This window comes from Cannabis sativa, chromosome 7 (assembly GCF_029168945.1).
Source record: "Cannabis sativa cultivar Pink pepper isolate KNU-18-1 chromosome 7, ASM2916894v1, whole genome shotgun sequence".
In the NCBI taxonomy this organism is placed as follows: domain Eukaryota; kingdom Viridiplantae; phylum Streptophyta; class Magnoliopsida; order Rosales; family Cannabaceae; genus Cannabis; species Cannabis sativa.
In genome coordinates this window covers 3,310,381-3,328,358 of record NC_083607.1, presented here as the reverse complement: position 1 = coordinate 3,328,358, position 17,978 = coordinate 3,310,381, and the positions used below count along the sequence as shown (strand labels likewise).

Here is a 17,978-nt window from a genome sequence, read left to right as displayed (position 1 = left end):
TGTTGATTTGCTCAAAATCCTCTACAGGTTCAATCATCCTTTCTATCCCAACTCAGGGATCTAATTTATCGTCCTCTCAAATTAGCCCCTGCTCGGGCTGGACAGGTGCTTTGGGAGCTACTTCAACTTCTTCCCTAACCATAAAGACTGAGTGTTGTAGGTAATCCACTTCTACGAACATACAATGCTTAAAAGGGAAGGCATTTATACTTTTGACTATACCCCATTCAAAGAAACTGGGAGCTGGATCCTCCCCATTGGCAGTAGAGAATCTGCATAAAAGCCTTGAATAGGGCATGGCATTAGATCAGCTTTTAATTAACAAAATTGCTTGAAAGACAAACTGGAACAGTATGTTGATTGAGCTTCCATTGTCTACAAAAACTCTAGACACTCTTTTGTTGGCAATATGGGCTTCAATCACCAGTGAATCATTGTATGGGAAGTGTACGTGCTAGCTAGGCATCCTCTTCTGTGAAGATGATGGGAAAATTGATCATCCGAGGATGTTGAGCTAGGGATTGCACTAGGGCACACACTTCACCCTCATGATCTAACTCATTCAAATATCTCTTCTAGGCATTGCAAGTACTTTCGACAATGTGCGGACCTCTATATTGCCACATAGCCATCCACGGGTGGCAGTAACAACCTTGGTGGGTATGGGTTCTCAGGTCTAGGAGAAGGGACAGTCATTGTAACCTATGCATTAGGTACCCCTAAGAGGTCTGAATGGTTGGGACTTGCATCATCAGAACGGGTAGAGCTGGAGGTTGTATTCTAAGAGCTTAAGGGAGGCCCTTCGTACGGAGGATTTACAACTCTTAACTATTCGGGAATAGGAGCTATTTGTGCGCTATACCTTGTTCGAGATATATTATGGAGATCCAGACCCAATGACTAAGATGGCCATCTTAGGCCAAAGTTTTTATCTTGTCTTTTAAATAATCGCACTCATTGGTAGTGTTGCCAATATCACTGTGGTACTTGCACCTCTTACTTTGGTCTCTTTCTTGCTTCTCTCCTTTAAACATCTGAGGTGATTTTTTGTAATATATCATATTGTAGGTAGCCTTATAGACATTCTCTTAAGTGTCGATTAGGCTAGTGTATTGAATATATTTTTGTTCATACTAACTTCTTCCTTTCTTCAGAGCCTCACTCTGACTTTGACTTTTCCCACATCTCTTGCTCTACAAATAGCTCACATTCAATTCTAGGGCTTCCATTTTTTATTGTCTACGAGTAGCACTACATCCAGTTTGTATCGTCCCATAGCCAGAAAAATTAGTTTATGTAGGCGCATACCCTAAGGCAATGGGTCCGTAGACTGTAAGAGTTGTGTACTGGCTGCCAACCACTGGCGCTGCTGGAGCTGAGAATTGTGGGGTAAAGGTTGTGTGACTAGATGGAGTTTGTACTGGAGCAACTCCAAAAGCTTAAATATAAGTGTCTTCTAAATTAATAATTCCTTAGGCCATGGACATGAATTTAGACAGAGTTTCGACCCTTTTTCTTTACATTTTTCTCTAGAGAAAGAAGTCAACTGTCAATCCAAATTGAAGGGCCACAAGCTCCATGTCGTCGCTAACCTTGGTCTTGGCCACTGCTTCCATCATTCTTTGGATGAAGACCTTAAGGCTTTCCCCTATTTTTTGTCTGATATTGGTTAGGGATCCAACCTCCATATCAAAGTCCTTAACAACACTGAACTCTTTCTTGAATGTGGATTGCAGGCCTTTCCAACTGTGAATTGATCTTGTAGGAAGCCTCTTCCACCAATATCCAGTAGACTAGGTTAATGATAACGAAGAACAGAGGCACTTGGTATCATCGTTGGCTTTTGCCACGTGCATTAATCAGTTATATTTGGACAAATGGGCCCAAGGTCCATCCTGACTTCGTATAACTCCATTTGTGACATTTTGAATTTTTTTAGTAACGGAGCCTCTATGATCCGTCTAACATAGGGTTCTGGATCTTCCTCCTCCAAGTTAGAGATGGCGTTGCTTTTTTTCCTTACAAGCATGGTAAGGGCAGTTATTTTCCCTTCCAAACGCTTGGTATCACTATCTGGGAGCTCACGCCTGCAAATCTCGTCTTTAATATGGTTCTAAAGATCATTTTTGTGAGGCCTCGCTCTTTGGCCTCAGGCTTTTTCTCGTTTTGTGTTTAGGCAGTTACGGAGATCTATAGTGGACCAACTATCTTCAGGAGAAATTACCTCTATTCCCTCGTCTTGGTTTATAGAACTGCTAGGGCGGTCTTTCCATCGTTGAACGACAGGCCTTGGTACCAGACCACCACGCCTAACGTTATGGTCAACCTTGACTCGTGAATTAGAATGGCGTCTTAGCCTTAAGGCAGGGGTGGCCTTCTTTTTCCGCAGAGGTTGGTTGACTGCATTTTGGTTAGTCCTAAGAATAGTGGGAGTAATCTTTTTTTGGGGTTCACCTGTAACACCTTTCCCTTTGTCCTTTGCAGGAGAAGAAGGTTCGACATCAACTGGGTTTACCTTTTTTGTGGGGTTATTTTCCTTAGGGGCAGGCCTTCTGGAGTGCTCTCCTCAAAAATTTCCTCATGGGCCTTGAATCTAGCCTGTAGCCACGTGACGAGAGATGTCCTCTTGTGCTACTAATTTTTGCTGAATTATTGCAAGTTTTTCAGCCATTTGATATACATCAGGATCTTTCACATAATAATGTTTATCATACCCATCTTTAATCTCTTCATCGTCTCTGTTGTCATCATCATCATCGTTTTTTCCCTCAGGGTCTTCTTCTCGGTCATTCGTCTTGTCTTCGTCGATGGAGTTCTCATCGACAAATTTCTCCTGATGTTGGGCTTTCTTGCCTCGATAGCCACCAACTTTTAACGTTTCCTTGTCTCTCACAGTGCTCAGCTAGGCGTGCATTGGGGCAGGTGGATTAACATCCTCCATGACGGTGTCAAGGCCATGAGTGGTAGGCTTAGTGACAACATTTTCGGTAGTCACCATTATTACAGATATATTTTGGCTAAAAATATTTCCTCAACTCTCAATGAAAGTACCAAAATATTTACTGAGATTTTCAAAAACTCAATATATTAACGAGAACTAAGAAAATGAATCAAATAGATGAAAAAAGAAAATGGAGATTTTTATGTGGTTCGAGTGTTAATGAATCCTAGTCCACGAGTCAGTTGTATTAGGTTGAAAAGCCTTGAAGTATTACAATGGTATTTTTTACAAACTTAAAACCCTAGGTTTTTGCTATAGTATTTGAGTAATAAATTTCTCCCCCTTTGCATGAATGTATCATGTAGTATTTATAGGCTAAGATCTAGTTATGAATATACCCGCGACCTTATAAGGTTTGCGTGCAACATGACCTACTAATGGGGTAAATACATAAAATACACTGATATTGGCCCCACGGACTGAGGCCTAGCCCAGGGGCAGTTATGCTCCATATAACAGAGGACCACTTGAGGTCGATAGATGTCGTGTGTGCACCGCCTTTACATATTGTAGTGTCATAATAGTGGTCGTAGTACAAAAGAGATGTTTCTTTTGGTGGTACGCGCACTCTCAGGGTCTGACATAGAGGACAACTCCCTAATTTTGTGGGATTCAGTGTCAGAGGATTGTCGCGTCAGCTTCAGCCTGGCTTTCGGGGCGTCTCTTGGGGAACCCTTCTGGATGTATCCCATACGCTCATCAGGAGGGTCTTGACTGCTTCTTTTTAAGTGGGGCGAGGCACCCTTCTGGATCTAAATACATTTTTGGTTCTGGGCGTATATTTCCTGTATCTCGGATGGTTGTGAGGCTCATCTTTCCGTATATATAGTCCTAGTCTATTATCTTGTTGGGCTTTTGAGTGGGTCTTAATCAATTAATTTTGTATTAAAAATACCACATATTTTCAATCCAGAATCATGAATAATAGATACATTTAAGTAATTTATTTTTATTTAAAACAGACCATTGTTCTAGGTTTATTATTCCAATATTTAAAATTATCATACTATTTGGTATTATATGTTTCACGTGTTACTATATATACTTTTAATGTTAAATTTGTGCATCTTTTTGAGTGAAACCATGACAAATTATTGAGTAATTTTAGAGGGTGAATTATTAACTAATCAGAATTGGTTACATTTAACAATATAGTATATGATTTTGGGTATATTATTTTTGTACTAACAAATATGTTATTACTTTTTATATATATAGGTGTAGCAATAATATCCTTATCTGCCTTGCAAAACATTTATATAAACACCATATATATGTCCCCTAAAAAAACACTAATCAGATATTTTAAAATAATATTTTACCTTGAAATATCCGTTTCTCAAATGCATTGTAGGTATTTATTTTGGAAGCAAAAAGAATGTTGATAATTTTGTAATAATTTCCAAATAATAATAATAATAATAATAATAATAATAATAATACTAGACATATACTTAAATATGTATTTTGTAGTAATTGCACGAATCAAAGGAGATTAAATGAACCCTATCCAATTTTTTTAAAAAAAATCTTTTATACCCACTTTAAAATGACAATTAACTAAATAACCCCATAATAAATTTACTATGACTTTTCCTGAAAAAAAAAAAAATCAGGTTTTTACATGATCTTTACAAATAAAAAAAAAGTTAAGGGACGAAGTGATATATCGCTATTGGTTCAATTCAATATCGAGTTCTACACATTTTAATTTAATAAATAATATAAAAAATTGCTAATCATTCACAACACACTATATCGGTATAGTATTAAAACCTTAAGATGCTCAATAATAATACTTTGAGTTTTATTATCTGTTGTTTAATATGACCTCCTTTATTATTTTTATCATATTCTTGTTATGCATTGAGAAAAATCAACCAACACATAATTACATACATATATTTCTCTCGTCCACAAAAAATTGAAGAGCTTGTTCATGTTCAATAATACATTAAAAATTGCTAAGAGACACCCTAAAGTACTAAACACCATACAGGATGACATATTGTTATTAGTTCACTTTAATATTGAATTTTATACATTTTAATTTAATAAATTATATAAGAAACTGCTAACCAATTATACAGTGTCATGTCAATATAATATTAAACACTTTAAGGTACAAAATTCTAAAGCTCATTACAATAATATCACTACAAAATGGTAATATCTTCTCTTTGAATTGTTGATGGTACTACAGGTGGCTTCATAGGGTTGTTTATAATAACTATGTCTTTAACCATTGGACTCTGCAAACAGCCTTCTTCCCCAACAAGAATGGAAGGGCTAGAAATGCTTAATTGAATCGCTCTGTCATCGCCATCTTGTAAAGGCGAGACAGCAGCACGCTGGCGGAACTTATTGTCCACCATGTCATAATGATTCGCTGTTCGAAATTCTTGAGCAAGAGAACACCAACAACAGCAAAGCCACTGAGCACAATCTGTAACTGCAGGGTTACCACAACACAAGCGATTCGACGGTAAGTTAAATTTCTTCCTCATTTGGATTCTCCAGAAACCGCCATAGAGTAAACCAAACACGCACAGCACAATACCGGTTACACCAAGAGCTTCCCTTATTGTGACATTATCAAAGTGAGTGGCAGCCAAGCCGAAGATCAACAATGGAGCTGTGCAGAAGAGGAAAAAAGTTGCAATATGAACATACATGTTACCAAATCCAAGTCTTTCCATGTTATATCCAAACACACAAAAACCGCATAACAGATAGAGATTTGTCATTGAAACACCATCGTTGGTTAAATCAAGTAACCCCCCTTTCCATTCAGGTTCATTCTCTAAGGGGATAAAACTTGAGCTCTTCAACTGAGGAACACCATTGGTGAGTTTTTGATCCTGTGCTTCTTCATCGAATTCGAAATTATACTCCTTTCCAAGAGGACTTACAATACAGTAAACACCTGCAATTGCTTGGGCTGCCATTGCTATAACAAGGCAGATAACAACACCTATATTAGGCCTTTCAAATTTTTTGTATCCTAAGTTGAGACCACATAAGGCATATTGAGCAAAGCAATTCACATGAAGTAGTACAATAACAACCAGCATATGAGCCCTTTCATGAGGCTTATAAGTACCATTTTTGCTGTAAATCTTTCTGAGCATTGATACATCCTTTGGTTTCCACCTACACAGAAGAACAAGGTGGTGGAAACGCTTTGGGTGTTGGTACAAACTCATGAGAGTGAAAAGAGCATTGATGATTTGATTACTGACCTCGAACCAAGCATCTCTTTCGGATTTCTTAGTCAGGACATTGTTTAACATTCCTGTCATTACGAGAAAAAGAATTGCTCCTGAGATAGCAACACAGGTAATCCATAAAAGAAGGGCCATATTCAGAGGGTTCTTGATCCATATTTTGCTGCATTTCTTCAAAGTTTCCCAATCAACTTTATGAGAAGCAATCCGATTGAAATGTCCTCTAAAACCCGAGATTTCTTCTCTTTCATCTGCAATTTTCAGGAACTTGGGTGATGGAGAAACTAGACTATCTGGAACTGTTGTCAAGTCACCCCCATTCATGGTTGAAGTAACTGAATCAGTACTTCAAATTGCAATAAATTTTAAGCCCAAAAAGCTCAAAACCACTGCAGTTTTCTTAATAGGGCTTCTTAATATTGACAGCTTTACTATCATTCAAGAAAAAAATCCAAAAGCCCTATCCAATTGACAATTTCTCCAGACCTTCAAAACCTGCCAAATTTAAGGAATAAAAACTTAATATTTTAGAGTCTCACCTCATCTTTTGCTGATAACCATGTGAAGCTACTCTTTAATCTCAACACGAATTACAAGGAACTTCTCATGCAATAATCTAAAAATATAATGATCAAACACAATACTCATTCATAAATAGAATTCTTTTTTGACAATTCAGAGCAAACAACCAAATAAAAGCCAAGACTATAATATTAAGAAAGGAAAATGCTTTTCAATTACCCAGAGAAAAAAAGTATTACCCATCTTATGTTTAATCCAAATTATACATTAAATTAACAGTTAAAGGCAAGTTAGAAAGAAGAAAAAAAACCCAGAAAGTGGAAGTGTCATAAAAATGGAGAGAAGAATTACCTACGTCAGGGGTTAGAGCCATGGTTGCTTGGCATGGCATAAGGGACAGAAGAAATAATAATTAATAATATTAATAAAAGTTGGCCGTGCCTTTCAAAGTTTGAAGCTTTCGTTTTTGTATCATCTATGTAGAAGAACGTTGAAGATTTTTTTTTTCTTTGAAAAAGAAAAGTAATAATAATAAAATATAATAGACGTTGGAATAGTAAAGACACCTTTTCAAGACTTTGTCGTTTGTTGTGTTTTGAAAAGATGTACCGTTAATAAGAGACTATTCCCATTTCTTTTGTTCTGGAATCACACCCTTATTCTTTGATTTGAGAGTTGAGACCCCACTTCCAAATTTTCAAATAGTTCAATTTCAAGAATTGAGAAGTGCTTCTTTCAACTTTGGCTTTCTTTTTAAATAAAATAATAGACAGAATGTCAATGAAATTGGTTACATGAACTTTACATAACAAAACAAAATGCTAATAAAAAAGATTATTATTTAGTAAACTTAATAGTTTGGTAAAAAGTTCCAAACAAACCTGAGGAATGATTATGGTGGATAATAATCCTTGCTCTCCATAATCTGCTCATCTTCTTTGCTGGTAATTTTTCGAGTCCCTTTCGTTTTGGTCTTGTGCTGTTGGGGTGGTTCTTGCATTTGGTTCCTTTTTTCCAAATAAAAGTAAAAACATGTCACGTACGTGACAAATTTAATGTAAGAGTACTGTGACTAAAAAGAAAAGGAAAGTAAGCATATTAAATATAATCACACATAACCTGAGAAACAAAAGAAAAATTACAGCTTTTGTTTCCACCACAAGAAGCTGGATCAGCAATGTCTCTTTTAATTATACTATACATGTATTCCACTGTGCCCCTTGTTTTGTTTCTAAAAGGGGTCACTTTCATTCCAAAGAAAGACAGATTCAAATTTGAGCCATTACATAAGAAAAACTCTAAAATATTGAGTACAAGATATGAATGATTGTTTTCTTCTCTTAATATAATTTAATGGTAACAACGGACATAACAACATATGAACAATTTTTTTTTTCCAACTAGAGGGTAAAATATTGTTGTTGTTATTATTTGAAACTATAATTACATAAAAGAGAATACAAAAGAAAAAACAACTGGTAACTGATAAATTCAGAAGAATACAGATAGAAAAGCATCCTGAAGAAGCAATAGCGGAACTGGTACGTTTACAATTACAAAGACCTCTCTGAACCCAAATCAAGTAGTGTACGAAAGAATTTGTGAGGATACATTGGAGGTTCCTCCGATAATGCCTGAAATACAACAAAACATAATATGTTCAAGCAATTAGAACTGACAATAGTTTTTGTAATGTTTCTGCAGCATTTGGATGGATTTTCACCCGAAGTCCATTTGAATTATCAAACAATCACCCCTACAAAATAGAAGCCTAAAAATGCAAGAGATCCGAATTGTACCTGATGAATCAGAACAGTAGAAGGAGTCATTCCAGGAACAGTATTGACTTCTATAATCAACACCTGCATAAAATGAAATTGGAAAAGAGTGAAGTGCAAATTAACTTGGCGGTGTTAGATATATTGTTTGACCTTGTGTGAATTTGGTATCTCATACACTACCAAATGAACCAACAAGAAGAGATTTATTAAGGTGGATGTTAATGCACAGACTAATTTGTGCATATATTAGTTTTATAGGAGACAAAGCAATTCTTTAGCCCCAAAGTGAGGACTTTAAGAAAGAAAGAAATTAAGAAAACAAAAACAAAAAATCTGCTAACTCTTGTCTATAGGAAATATTTAAATGTAAGAGGAAAGTATACCTCTCCACTGTCTGCATTTACAAATGCATCAATTCGTGAAAATCCTTCTAGTTGCAGTGTGTTTGCAATTAGTTCAATACGCTGTTTACATCTCGTTAATGCCTCATCGCTAATTCATGGAGGAAAAGGAGCAGAAGATTACAAAATGAGGAGAGAAATGTACCACACATTTGAAGGAAGAAAAGATTAGGGACAAATAAATAAAACCCACTGCGGTAGTAGTTTTTAGATGAGAATAACCAATACTTCAACCGAACATATAGACATCTAACCTCAAAACAAATTAGTCCAAAAACACAGATGAATGAGCTCTAAATCACAGCTTCAATACAATGTTAATGCATGCATATATGTTTCTAAAATGTATTTGAAAAAATCATCTCTATTGCTTCCCTCCCTCCCCAAGAAAAGAAAAGGAAGGGAAAAGCATCTAATCATCAATCCACTTAACAATTATTCATAGAAATATATTACTATTAAATATATAAAAAAAAACATATGTATATATGTTTCCTAGGGAATAGGGATTTCATAAACCTGATAATGGATAACGGAGGTGGAGTCAGATTGATGCCAGTTCCACCTGTAAAAAAGCATAATTTGAAGTTCTCATTTAAAAGTTTAATACACAAGGGATTATTACAACAATGGCCCCTATTCTTTTAACTGATGAAATGGACTTCAGAACTTAGGACCTAGCTATAGTAAATGGTAAAAAATAATAATAAGAAAAAAATCATTGCAGTAACATTTTTCGTATATAATGCTTACAAAGTGGAAGATTGGAAGACCTATTCACTTTTTGTAGTTTAGCCAAATGTTATATCATCACAGAAATACTTTCTTTTTTTCTTTTATTAGTATCACAGAAATACTTATGTACAAGAGATGTTTGCTTAAAACTAGAATATCTAGACAAAGCAAGCTGGTAATCATTGCTAATAACATTTAGCCTTGAACGAGAATATCCTTAAAATTGAAAATCGATTACGATAAAAATTTACCTTGAAATTTCTCCTCCAGTGATAAAATATCACCACTTTCCTTAACAGTGATACTAGGACTCAGAGAACGCATAGATCCACATTTTCCTATAACACCAACAGTTACTTCCACCCATCTACTCTGTCCTTTCCACTTGAGTCGGTGTAGATATTCATCAGTAGATTTAGATGAAATGATTATCTCATCAGTCTCAATAAAAGGTTCAAAGATCAAGAGTTCTGGAGGAGGATTTGGCATCTCAATCGTCCCGTGAGCCTGTAAATTTATCATATAAGAAACAGCATAAATTGAAAGAATGAGCAGGTGAGTTACATAGTCCAAATAACATTTACTATAGCCTTTCAAAGATAATTGAGGAAACCAATTCATTATGCTATGAGATGGTGAATGATTTTTAACTCTGGTATCAAAAGCTATAAATTACGCTAAAGTCAGCAAGTTATATAAACATATCTATACCTTTGACAAACTATTTGGAGGAATCCTTAAAAGGCTCTCCCTCAATACATCTATATACACTGCTAGGTCTTCTGCACAGCTGCAGTAACAAAACATTAGTTGAGGAGGGTCCAAACAAATTAATTATAGTCAAACCTTTTTATGAGATGAACACAGCTGAGTTTACCTGAATTCCTGCCATCACTAGAAACAATAAACTGTTTTAAAATATGAATAAGGACCTACCATAACCTTGCAACCCCTGTCGAGCATCCATCTCTTGCTGGTTTAACACATAGTGTTTTGCAATGAAGCTTTGTGGTCAAATCATGCCACATTTCTAGCCTAGGGCTTCTCAGAAGTTCCTCTTTTCTTCGTACCTCTTTATTTATGGTAAGAACTCCAGACTTTGAAAGCTGGTTATGACAAAAGATTACAATGCTTCAATTTGTAGAAAAATATGCAAGCTATGTCTTGAACAAAGTATGCATCTGTGTGCAACATTATATGTCTTGATATACAAGAAAAGAAAAATTATCATACATGGCTAAGAGAAAGAGATGTTGCAACTTTATCCATACAAGTCTTTGAAGCTATCACTCCCGGACCTTCATTTAGGAAGGAAAAAAACAAAGACAGGAAAAAACATAGTGAATTTAGATCAGAAATATTCAAAACCAAGGCAATGACCAAGTTTTGCAAAGATTATACCTGTATAAGGAACCCCCTCATCCTCCAGCAATGATTGAAGCCTACCATCTTCACCAATGCCTCCATGCACTGCATAATTTGATTTTATTTAAGGAAAAGTAGAAACTTCATGACTTTTTAACTTAAACTGAGATTTCAATCAAATGAGGAAGTCTTTGTAGTCCTAAAAAAAGTTATGAAAACTACACAACTACAACTGGTACTTGTGTCTGGAGCTACGCTCCTATTTATCATGCGTATGTATTTTTCTTTTATATCTATTCATTGCATTATTTGTTGTTCCATGTTTGGGAGGAGGGAAAACCTGCAATGAACACTGTAGCCTGAACTTCCTTGGCATGTTTGATCCACTGCTCCAAAGAAAATCTCACTGGAGGTTCATCACTAATATCAAACCCTTTAAACCAGCTATGAGCCTTAAGACCTTCCATAAGATCTTTCATCACTTTGTTACGTAGGTGAGATGTCAATGCAGCCCGGGCTGGTTCAATTGCTTCTATGCATGCACCAAGAACTTCCTCTGTTGTGTGTCTTAGAACGAGAGAGTAACTGTACACAAAAACAAAAGTCATAATGAGAGATGAAGCTATTGCATCCTTTCGTATCTCAGAAGTTTATTTCATGATGCCCCATTATCAGCTTTACATATTTTTACATGTCGACATTCTTTTCATATGATAAAAGATAAGTATTTGAATCACTGAATCTACAAAGAAAATGACCAAGCAATCAATAAACAACAATGCTGAAATATATTGTCATGTAAAGATGCATGCAACAACAATGGAAGATCACTAACGTATCTATTTCAAGAAATTAATCAGTTTTACTTTGCTCAATACAAGTCCTTTTTGGTGGAGTCTAGTACGAGAATTCAAACGAAAAAATTATTGAAAAGGGACAAACACAAACGATAAACATCATTCAAACAGATAACATTATATCACTAGTAATTTTTATGATTTTTTTTATTTATCTATTCAAGAGAAAGAGGAACATACGGAAGTGACCAAACTGTCCTGGATCTTACTTCAGCATCCTTCTCGTTTGAATCTACAATAGCTGAATATCCAGAAGTAGGAGCTAGCAAACACGGAATCACTTCAAGCTACAGCCAAATGACAGATTGACAATATTCTACATTTAGTATCAAATTGATAGAATAAACAACTTCAATTATCTATAAGGTACCAAAAACTGATGTGCAATGTATTTAAAAGAACTTGATTATCAGCAACCAAAAAAAAAAAGAATGTTTTGTCTAAATATCTGGAATGGCGAATTCCTAAAATGCTGGACCATTTGCTTTATGACCGTTCTTCTACAGCAAGGAATGACAAAAATCATCACAGGTACATCTTCCCAGATTCAATATTAATGTTTTTAAAATAATGAAGAATTGCAACAAAAAAAAAAACAAAATTAAACTGCAGAAAATATCATGGATTGGCAGTCCCAAAACATCAACTAAAAGAAGAATCTCTGAAAAAATATATTTGAGTACTGCACATCCAGAATGAAACTTCGCAACTTCATGAAATACAAATAAATACTTTCTTTACTTTCCCTGTTTTTCTATTTCCTACTGAGTCAGCGAGATATATTACTTACATCATCAAAAGCTTGCAAATTGAGCCAAACATTTGTACCACTCATAAGAGATACTTGTCGCTCTGATGTGTCTCCTCCAAAAATGACAAATACTTTGCGAGCACCTTCACGTTTTGGAAGCGGCTCGCTAAGCAGGGATGGTTTTGTTCTTTTAGGCAAAAGATGAGATGATACACTTTTGAATGATGCAAGTTCAAGAAACCGTGAGCAGGCACGGTAAATGATGCCCCGAAGAATGTTTGAATGGGAAAACCCAACCTGAATACAGAAGAGTTTTTCAAATGCAAATTCATAGGCACAAAATACATGGAGTTACAAGGATAAAAAGTACAGAAAGCCTTTCAAGCAAACAGCTATGTGATATAAGAACTTCATAATATTTCCAATTGAGATTCATATCAAGGATTAACAACCTAAGTCCTTTTCAGTCTTCCATACAAAGAAAAAAATGACATTTTTAAGTACCTTGGAAGCTTGTTGAAATAAAAAGCTGGTCTGCTCCATTCCACTAATCTGAAGCACATAAAAAAATAAAGAAGAAAGTATTTAAAGGAAATCTTCTGAGAGAAAAAATGAAACCAGCTATAATAACTAACAACTATCTTACCAGGTTTATGTCAGTAAATACTATTGTACCGAATTTAGTCCTCCCAAAATTACTCTCTGAAAATGATGATACGTTAACAGAATTAGGCAAAAACCACCCATCAATTCGTGCAAAATCACGTAAACCTAGTTGTTGGAACAAAAGAGATGCTCCCTCTCTAATAGTTTCAATAACATCAATAGGAAAACGAGGTGGCGTATGATAAGCAACCTGTTTGATATACAAGAATGAGATTTATTCACTGCAAAAATATATAGCTGACAACATGTGCAGCCTTTAATAGATAGACTACAACCATGATGTTATTATTATGCAGTCTACGCAGGTAAGAGTGTAGAAATGCATGCCTATATGTGACTAAAAAATTAAAGATATTTTGCTCTACCTGCTGTGTTGGGAGATACTTCCTCCTATAGTTGAAAATTGCATCCTTCTCTCTCACATCAACTTCACCATGAAATTGAAGCTCCACCTTCAAATTGAGAACATATTACAGAAACATAAATCATATGAAGCTAAAACGTAATTGTTTTTGCCAAGTTTCCACTTTTCTTCAATAAGAGAGAGGAGATTGAGAAAGAGAGAGATTATGGTATCGTTTGTATACTGTTTTTTCGTAAGCATCGAAGATTTAGTTTTAGTAATAAAATTGAGCACACATACCTCAGTTGGCAGAAGTACAACAGGTTGGCAATCTAAACCAGACCCAACATCAAGAACAATTGCTGTAAATTCACTCCCTCCTTCAAGAAATACTTCAATTAGGACTTTATTATCAATTCCCTGCCAAAAATGATCAAATTTTGATATAAATAAATTTTCTCTTAAAATTTTGCTATCACATCCATTGCATACAATCATTCTGCAATTTCATTAACAATATTTAAAGTTTTATAGAAAACACCAGAAAAGTAACTGTTATGAAATGAGAGTACCTCTGATATAATTGCCTCAGCCTTCTTAAGAGAATCATCCACACCATATGCAACTTTAACACCAAGGCTTGAACCTGCTCGTGCTGGTTTTACCTGGAATAAAACCATAGAGATGGCCAAATCTGAACATGTTAAACAGTTATATCATTGGTGCTACCTTTCAATCACAACAGTAAAATGTGCATTACCACAACTTTTCCTGAATTAGCGTCCAGCTGATTTCTTGCAAACCACTCTGACAGTTCATATTCATTTGCTTCATTGTTCTGCATTGTATGCAAAATTGTAACAAATCAACTAAGTAGAGAATAAATTAAGCTCAAGAAGTACAGCATAAATATCACAAAATTGTTATAATTATTGAAATACTATTCAGTTGAGATGGTACCTGCACTAAATAGCTAGGTACTGTGACGAAGCCTTGTCTGCTGAGTTCCAATGAGGCATTGTACTGCAATAGGTTGATACAAGAAATGTTACAAATTATGGTACAAGTATCAGTAGAGTACAATCAAGGGAGTTCTTGTAGGTAACACAAATTGTATCTGAGACTCTTTATGTTAAAAAGACCAAAGGCTCGTGCCAACAAATTGACAAATTTAACATTGCAAAAGTATATTTATAAGGTATATCAGTACACTAGCTATCGAATATATTATGAAATGTTGATATATTCAGTGTCATTCCAGGGTAATGGTAGAGTACAATCAGCTCACAGAAATTACAGGTAAAGTACTGCTTGGTGCTAATCATTTTGAACAAACGAGGAAGGTAGCATGCACCCAAGTTAAGCATACTAGTAATTGACTCAAAATGTACCTTAGTAGGACATAGTATAATATATATTTGTCAAAAATTTTAGTGTAGCCTTCTAGTAGATAGCAGAAATATCAAAACATGGTTCGTATTTATAAATATACTATCTCAATGGAGCTATAAGGAACTTAAACACGCTAAGATAAAATCCACTTAAATACAAGAAAATCACATGTTATAACTTGTAAGGAAACTAAGTTTAATTATAATATCAAAGTCAATCTTACTTTATCAAATGCCTGACGACACTCACTCGAACCTGTGCCAACAAAAGGAATATTATATTTTTCCAGCAACTCCTGGAACAAATAAGTCAAAGCAATAAAAACATATCCTATTAATTTAAAGTTGTTTCAAAAGAATACAAGAGAAATTTTAGACAAATATAAAAGAAAAAATGCGTTTACTTGAAGATAGATATTGTAATAAAAAATAAATCAAATCAAAAAATTATGCTAAGCAACACCTGAATGCCACCATCTTCACCAAATTGACCGTGTATAACAGGGAACACTATGTCCACAGAGGCAGCTAGATGTTCAGCAAAATCAGACAAAGACTGGAAACCCTGGGCAAGGCTGTGGATGAAACAAATTAGCAATCTTAAAAGTTCTGGTTGTAAAATGATTAAACTTTATAGTCAAGAAAACCCATCCATACCTTTCAAGTTTAAAGTCAAAATCTGATGGAGTGTTTGAGTATACCTGAAATCAATACAGAACAAAAATAAAAGAAACGCTCAAATATCACAACAAGAAATTTTCACAGGTAAGGTATTGTCCTATAAACACAAAAAGATAACTTGAGAGCAACAAATGACAATCTGTCAACCTAATCGGATTCCAACAAAGCCCGAGCACCGGACACAAAACAGATTTTAAACTTTCACTAGTCCTACTATAGGTAAAAGTTCAACAAGCATAGCATATATTTAGCCGAAACAAAAACTGATTTTTAAAGCACTAACTGAAAAGTATCAAGAAAAGGAAAGCCAAATGTTCACTGACTGAATTAGGCAACAGTACAATTTCATCTAGAAGGACAAGAAGTTTCAACAAACAGCTAAACGCCACAAATTAAAGCTCAAAGTCTCTAGAATGTAGTACATACTAAGTGTGAACCAAGGACTTAGCTAGTAAGCTAAAAAAGACAACATAAAAGAGAAGTACTGAATGTTCAATCAAATCAAACCTGAGCAGATGATATTGCATACGCATTATAATCACAATCAATGTAGTAGCAACTGACATGCAAATCATCACCCTGTTACAGAAAAAACCAACCAAGAAACTTCATATTAGTCCAAATATGTTTTCTCCTCTACTTTCTTTAAAGCCAAACAATACTATAAAGACATGGCATCATTTTCAAATTCTTAACAAACAACTTTCCAAGTAACTTTTTCTCTTCTCTGGTGTAAAACTGTACTAAAGATTATATTCAACACGACATAATATTCAACTTTTAAATTACAATTAAAGAAAAAAGAAAAAACAGAGCAAAACGAAGATTACCTGTATGTGATCAATAACTGATCTAGCTGAATTAAGAGAAATCCCTCGCTCAGCAGAAGGACCACCGCAAACAACTCCAACTCTAAGAACTCCTCCTTTCTCTTTCCATTCCCCGTTTCTCTCCGCCACTTGATCATCAACCACCACCGAGGAGGCGCGTGGAACTCGGACACTAACCCTAGCTATCGGAAAAGAAACATGTCTGAATTGAGAGTGATGAGAGGCCAATCTCAACAAAACCAAGTCGTGAGGAACATGGTTTCCGGAGCGAGGAAGTACAGCGAGGCCGGAAGAGAGTGGTGCGATGATGGAGGAGAAGGACATGGCTGATCAAAGAAGAAGAAGAAAGGTAAGGAATGAGATTCAGAGCTTTGTGTGAGCTTTTCTCTCTCTCATTTTGTTTTTTTGAAATAAATAATAATAAGTAATTAGGAAGGCGGACGGCAGAGTGAGGAGTGGGAGTTGGAGGAGACAAAATTTTGGAGGGAGAATAGAATAGAATATTAGTGCGTGCGTCGTTCTGGTTGGCGGTTGGTCTTTTGTCTTATCCCTTTTATATGTAAAATAATAAATAATAAATAATAGAGCATTGCTATTGGGCACCAGTGGTGTCTAGCACCTTCTAAATGTGTCGACTTGCAATTGGCTAGCGATACTCTATAAAAATTATTATATTAAACTATATGGTACCCGATACTTAATTGCACCAATAGCGATATTGACACGTAGGAGGGTGCTAGGCACCAGTGGTGCCCTTTAGCATTTCTCTAAATAATAATATGATGATTAGAGATGGAAATTGGTCGGTTAATGTACGGGGAACGCAATCCCCGTCCCCATCCCCGCTACCTATTTATACCCCCATCCCCGCCCCATCCCCGTCTAATAACCAACGGATTCGGGGTAGGGGAATACCCATCGGTTATGGGGAACCCATCGGGTATCCATTAAGGTAAAATGAAAAAAAAAATTAATTTAAAATAATTAAAAAAAATAAGTTAAACCAATATTCTCACAAATATTTATTATGCATTCATAATTCATAGAAGATAAAAAATAAACCTACTTAAAAAAAGTATAACCTAATAGAAAATAAAAACTAAATATGTGTCAAAGTTTGAAAAAAAAAACAAAAAAAATTATATATATCTATATCGGGGTCGGATATGGTGCGGATAGTATTATCCCCGCCCCCGCCCCATCCCCGCTTCGGGTATTGAAATTGTCCCCCACCACCGCCCCATTAACCACCAAGATGGGGAATCCCCACCCCATTAGGGGCGGGTCCTCGCGGTTACCCATCCCCGCGGTATAAATTTCCATCTCTAATGATGATGCTATTGATTTAACGTACGACGACTCCTACTTTTCCTTAAAATAAATAAATAAATATTATTTTGGACATTGTATTTTGTAAAAGTTGCCAA

The 17,978-nt window shown here is 35.4% G+C and overlaps 2 protein-coding genes across 3 annotated transcripts; both read right to left on the bottom strand.

Moving 5' to 3' along the window:
- Positions 1 to 4,986: 4,986 nt before the first annotated feature.
- On the bottom strand, positions 4,987 to 6,552 carry LOC115697616 (uncharacterized). The gene has a single exon (XM_061101578.1). It carries the CDS (start codon positions 6,550 to 6,552, stop codon positions 5,158 to 5,160), a length of 1,395 nt encoding a protein of 464 aa, XP_060957561.1. The 3' UTR covers positions 4,987 to 5,157.
- On the bottom strand, positions 4,987 to 17,043 carry LOC115697615 (uncharacterized). 2 transcript variants are annotated; one of them, XR_009683314.1, is made up of 26 exons: positions 16,552 to 17,043; positions 16,229 to 16,300; positions 15,698 to 15,741; positions 15,504 to 15,615; positions 15,265 to 15,336; positions 14,610 to 14,672; positions 14,410 to 14,487; positions 14,222 to 14,314; positions 13,950 to 14,069; positions 13,672 to 13,758; positions 13,287 to 13,496; positions 13,145 to 13,192; positions 12,680 to 12,937; positions 12,070 to 12,176; positions 11,373 to 11,617; positions 11,069 to 11,137; positions 10,901 to 10,965; positions 10,604 to 10,773; positions 10,379 to 10,457; positions 9,919 to 10,174; positions 9,452 to 9,497; positions 8,915 to 9,023; positions 8,550 to 8,612; positions 8,254 to 8,384; positions 7,632 to 7,757; positions 4,987 to 6,723 (listed from the first exon to the last, which is right to left on the bottom strand). XR_009683314.1 is itself a non-coding variant. In XM_030624687.2 (24 exons), the coding sequence occupies exons 1-24, from the start codon at positions 16,873 to 16,875 to the stop codon at positions 8,304 to 8,306; spliced, it is 2,871 nt and encodes a 956-aa protein (XP_030480547.1). In that variant the 5' UTR covers positions 16,876 to 17,043; the 3' UTR covers positions 8,064 to 8,303. The 2 variants fall into 2 exon arrangements, 1 of the variants encoding a protein (XP_030480547.1); XM_030624687.2 differs by lacking the exons at positions 4,987 to 6,723; positions 7,632 to 7,757 and having other exon boundaries at positions 8,064 to 8,384.
- Between the last annotated feature and the right edge of the window lie 935 nt (positions 17,044 to 17,978).

Coding starts and splice junctions, on each gene's coding strand:
- LOC115697616 (XM_061101578.1), bottom strand. CDS start 6,552: ATGAATGGGGGTGACTTGACAACAGTTCCAGATAGTCTAGTTTCTCCA.
- LOC115697615 (XM_030624687.2), bottom strand. CDS start 16,875: ATGTCCTTCTCCTCCATCATCGCACCACTCTCTTCCGGCCTCGCTGTA. Junction 13,497..13,671: donor AGTATCTCCCAACACAGCAG/GTAGAGCAAAAT, acceptor TATATCAAACAG/GTTGCTTATCATACGCCACC. Junction 8,385..8,549: donor CTACTGTTCTGATTCATCAG/GTACAATTCGGA, acceptor GTTGTATTTCAG/GCATTATCGGAGGAACCTCC.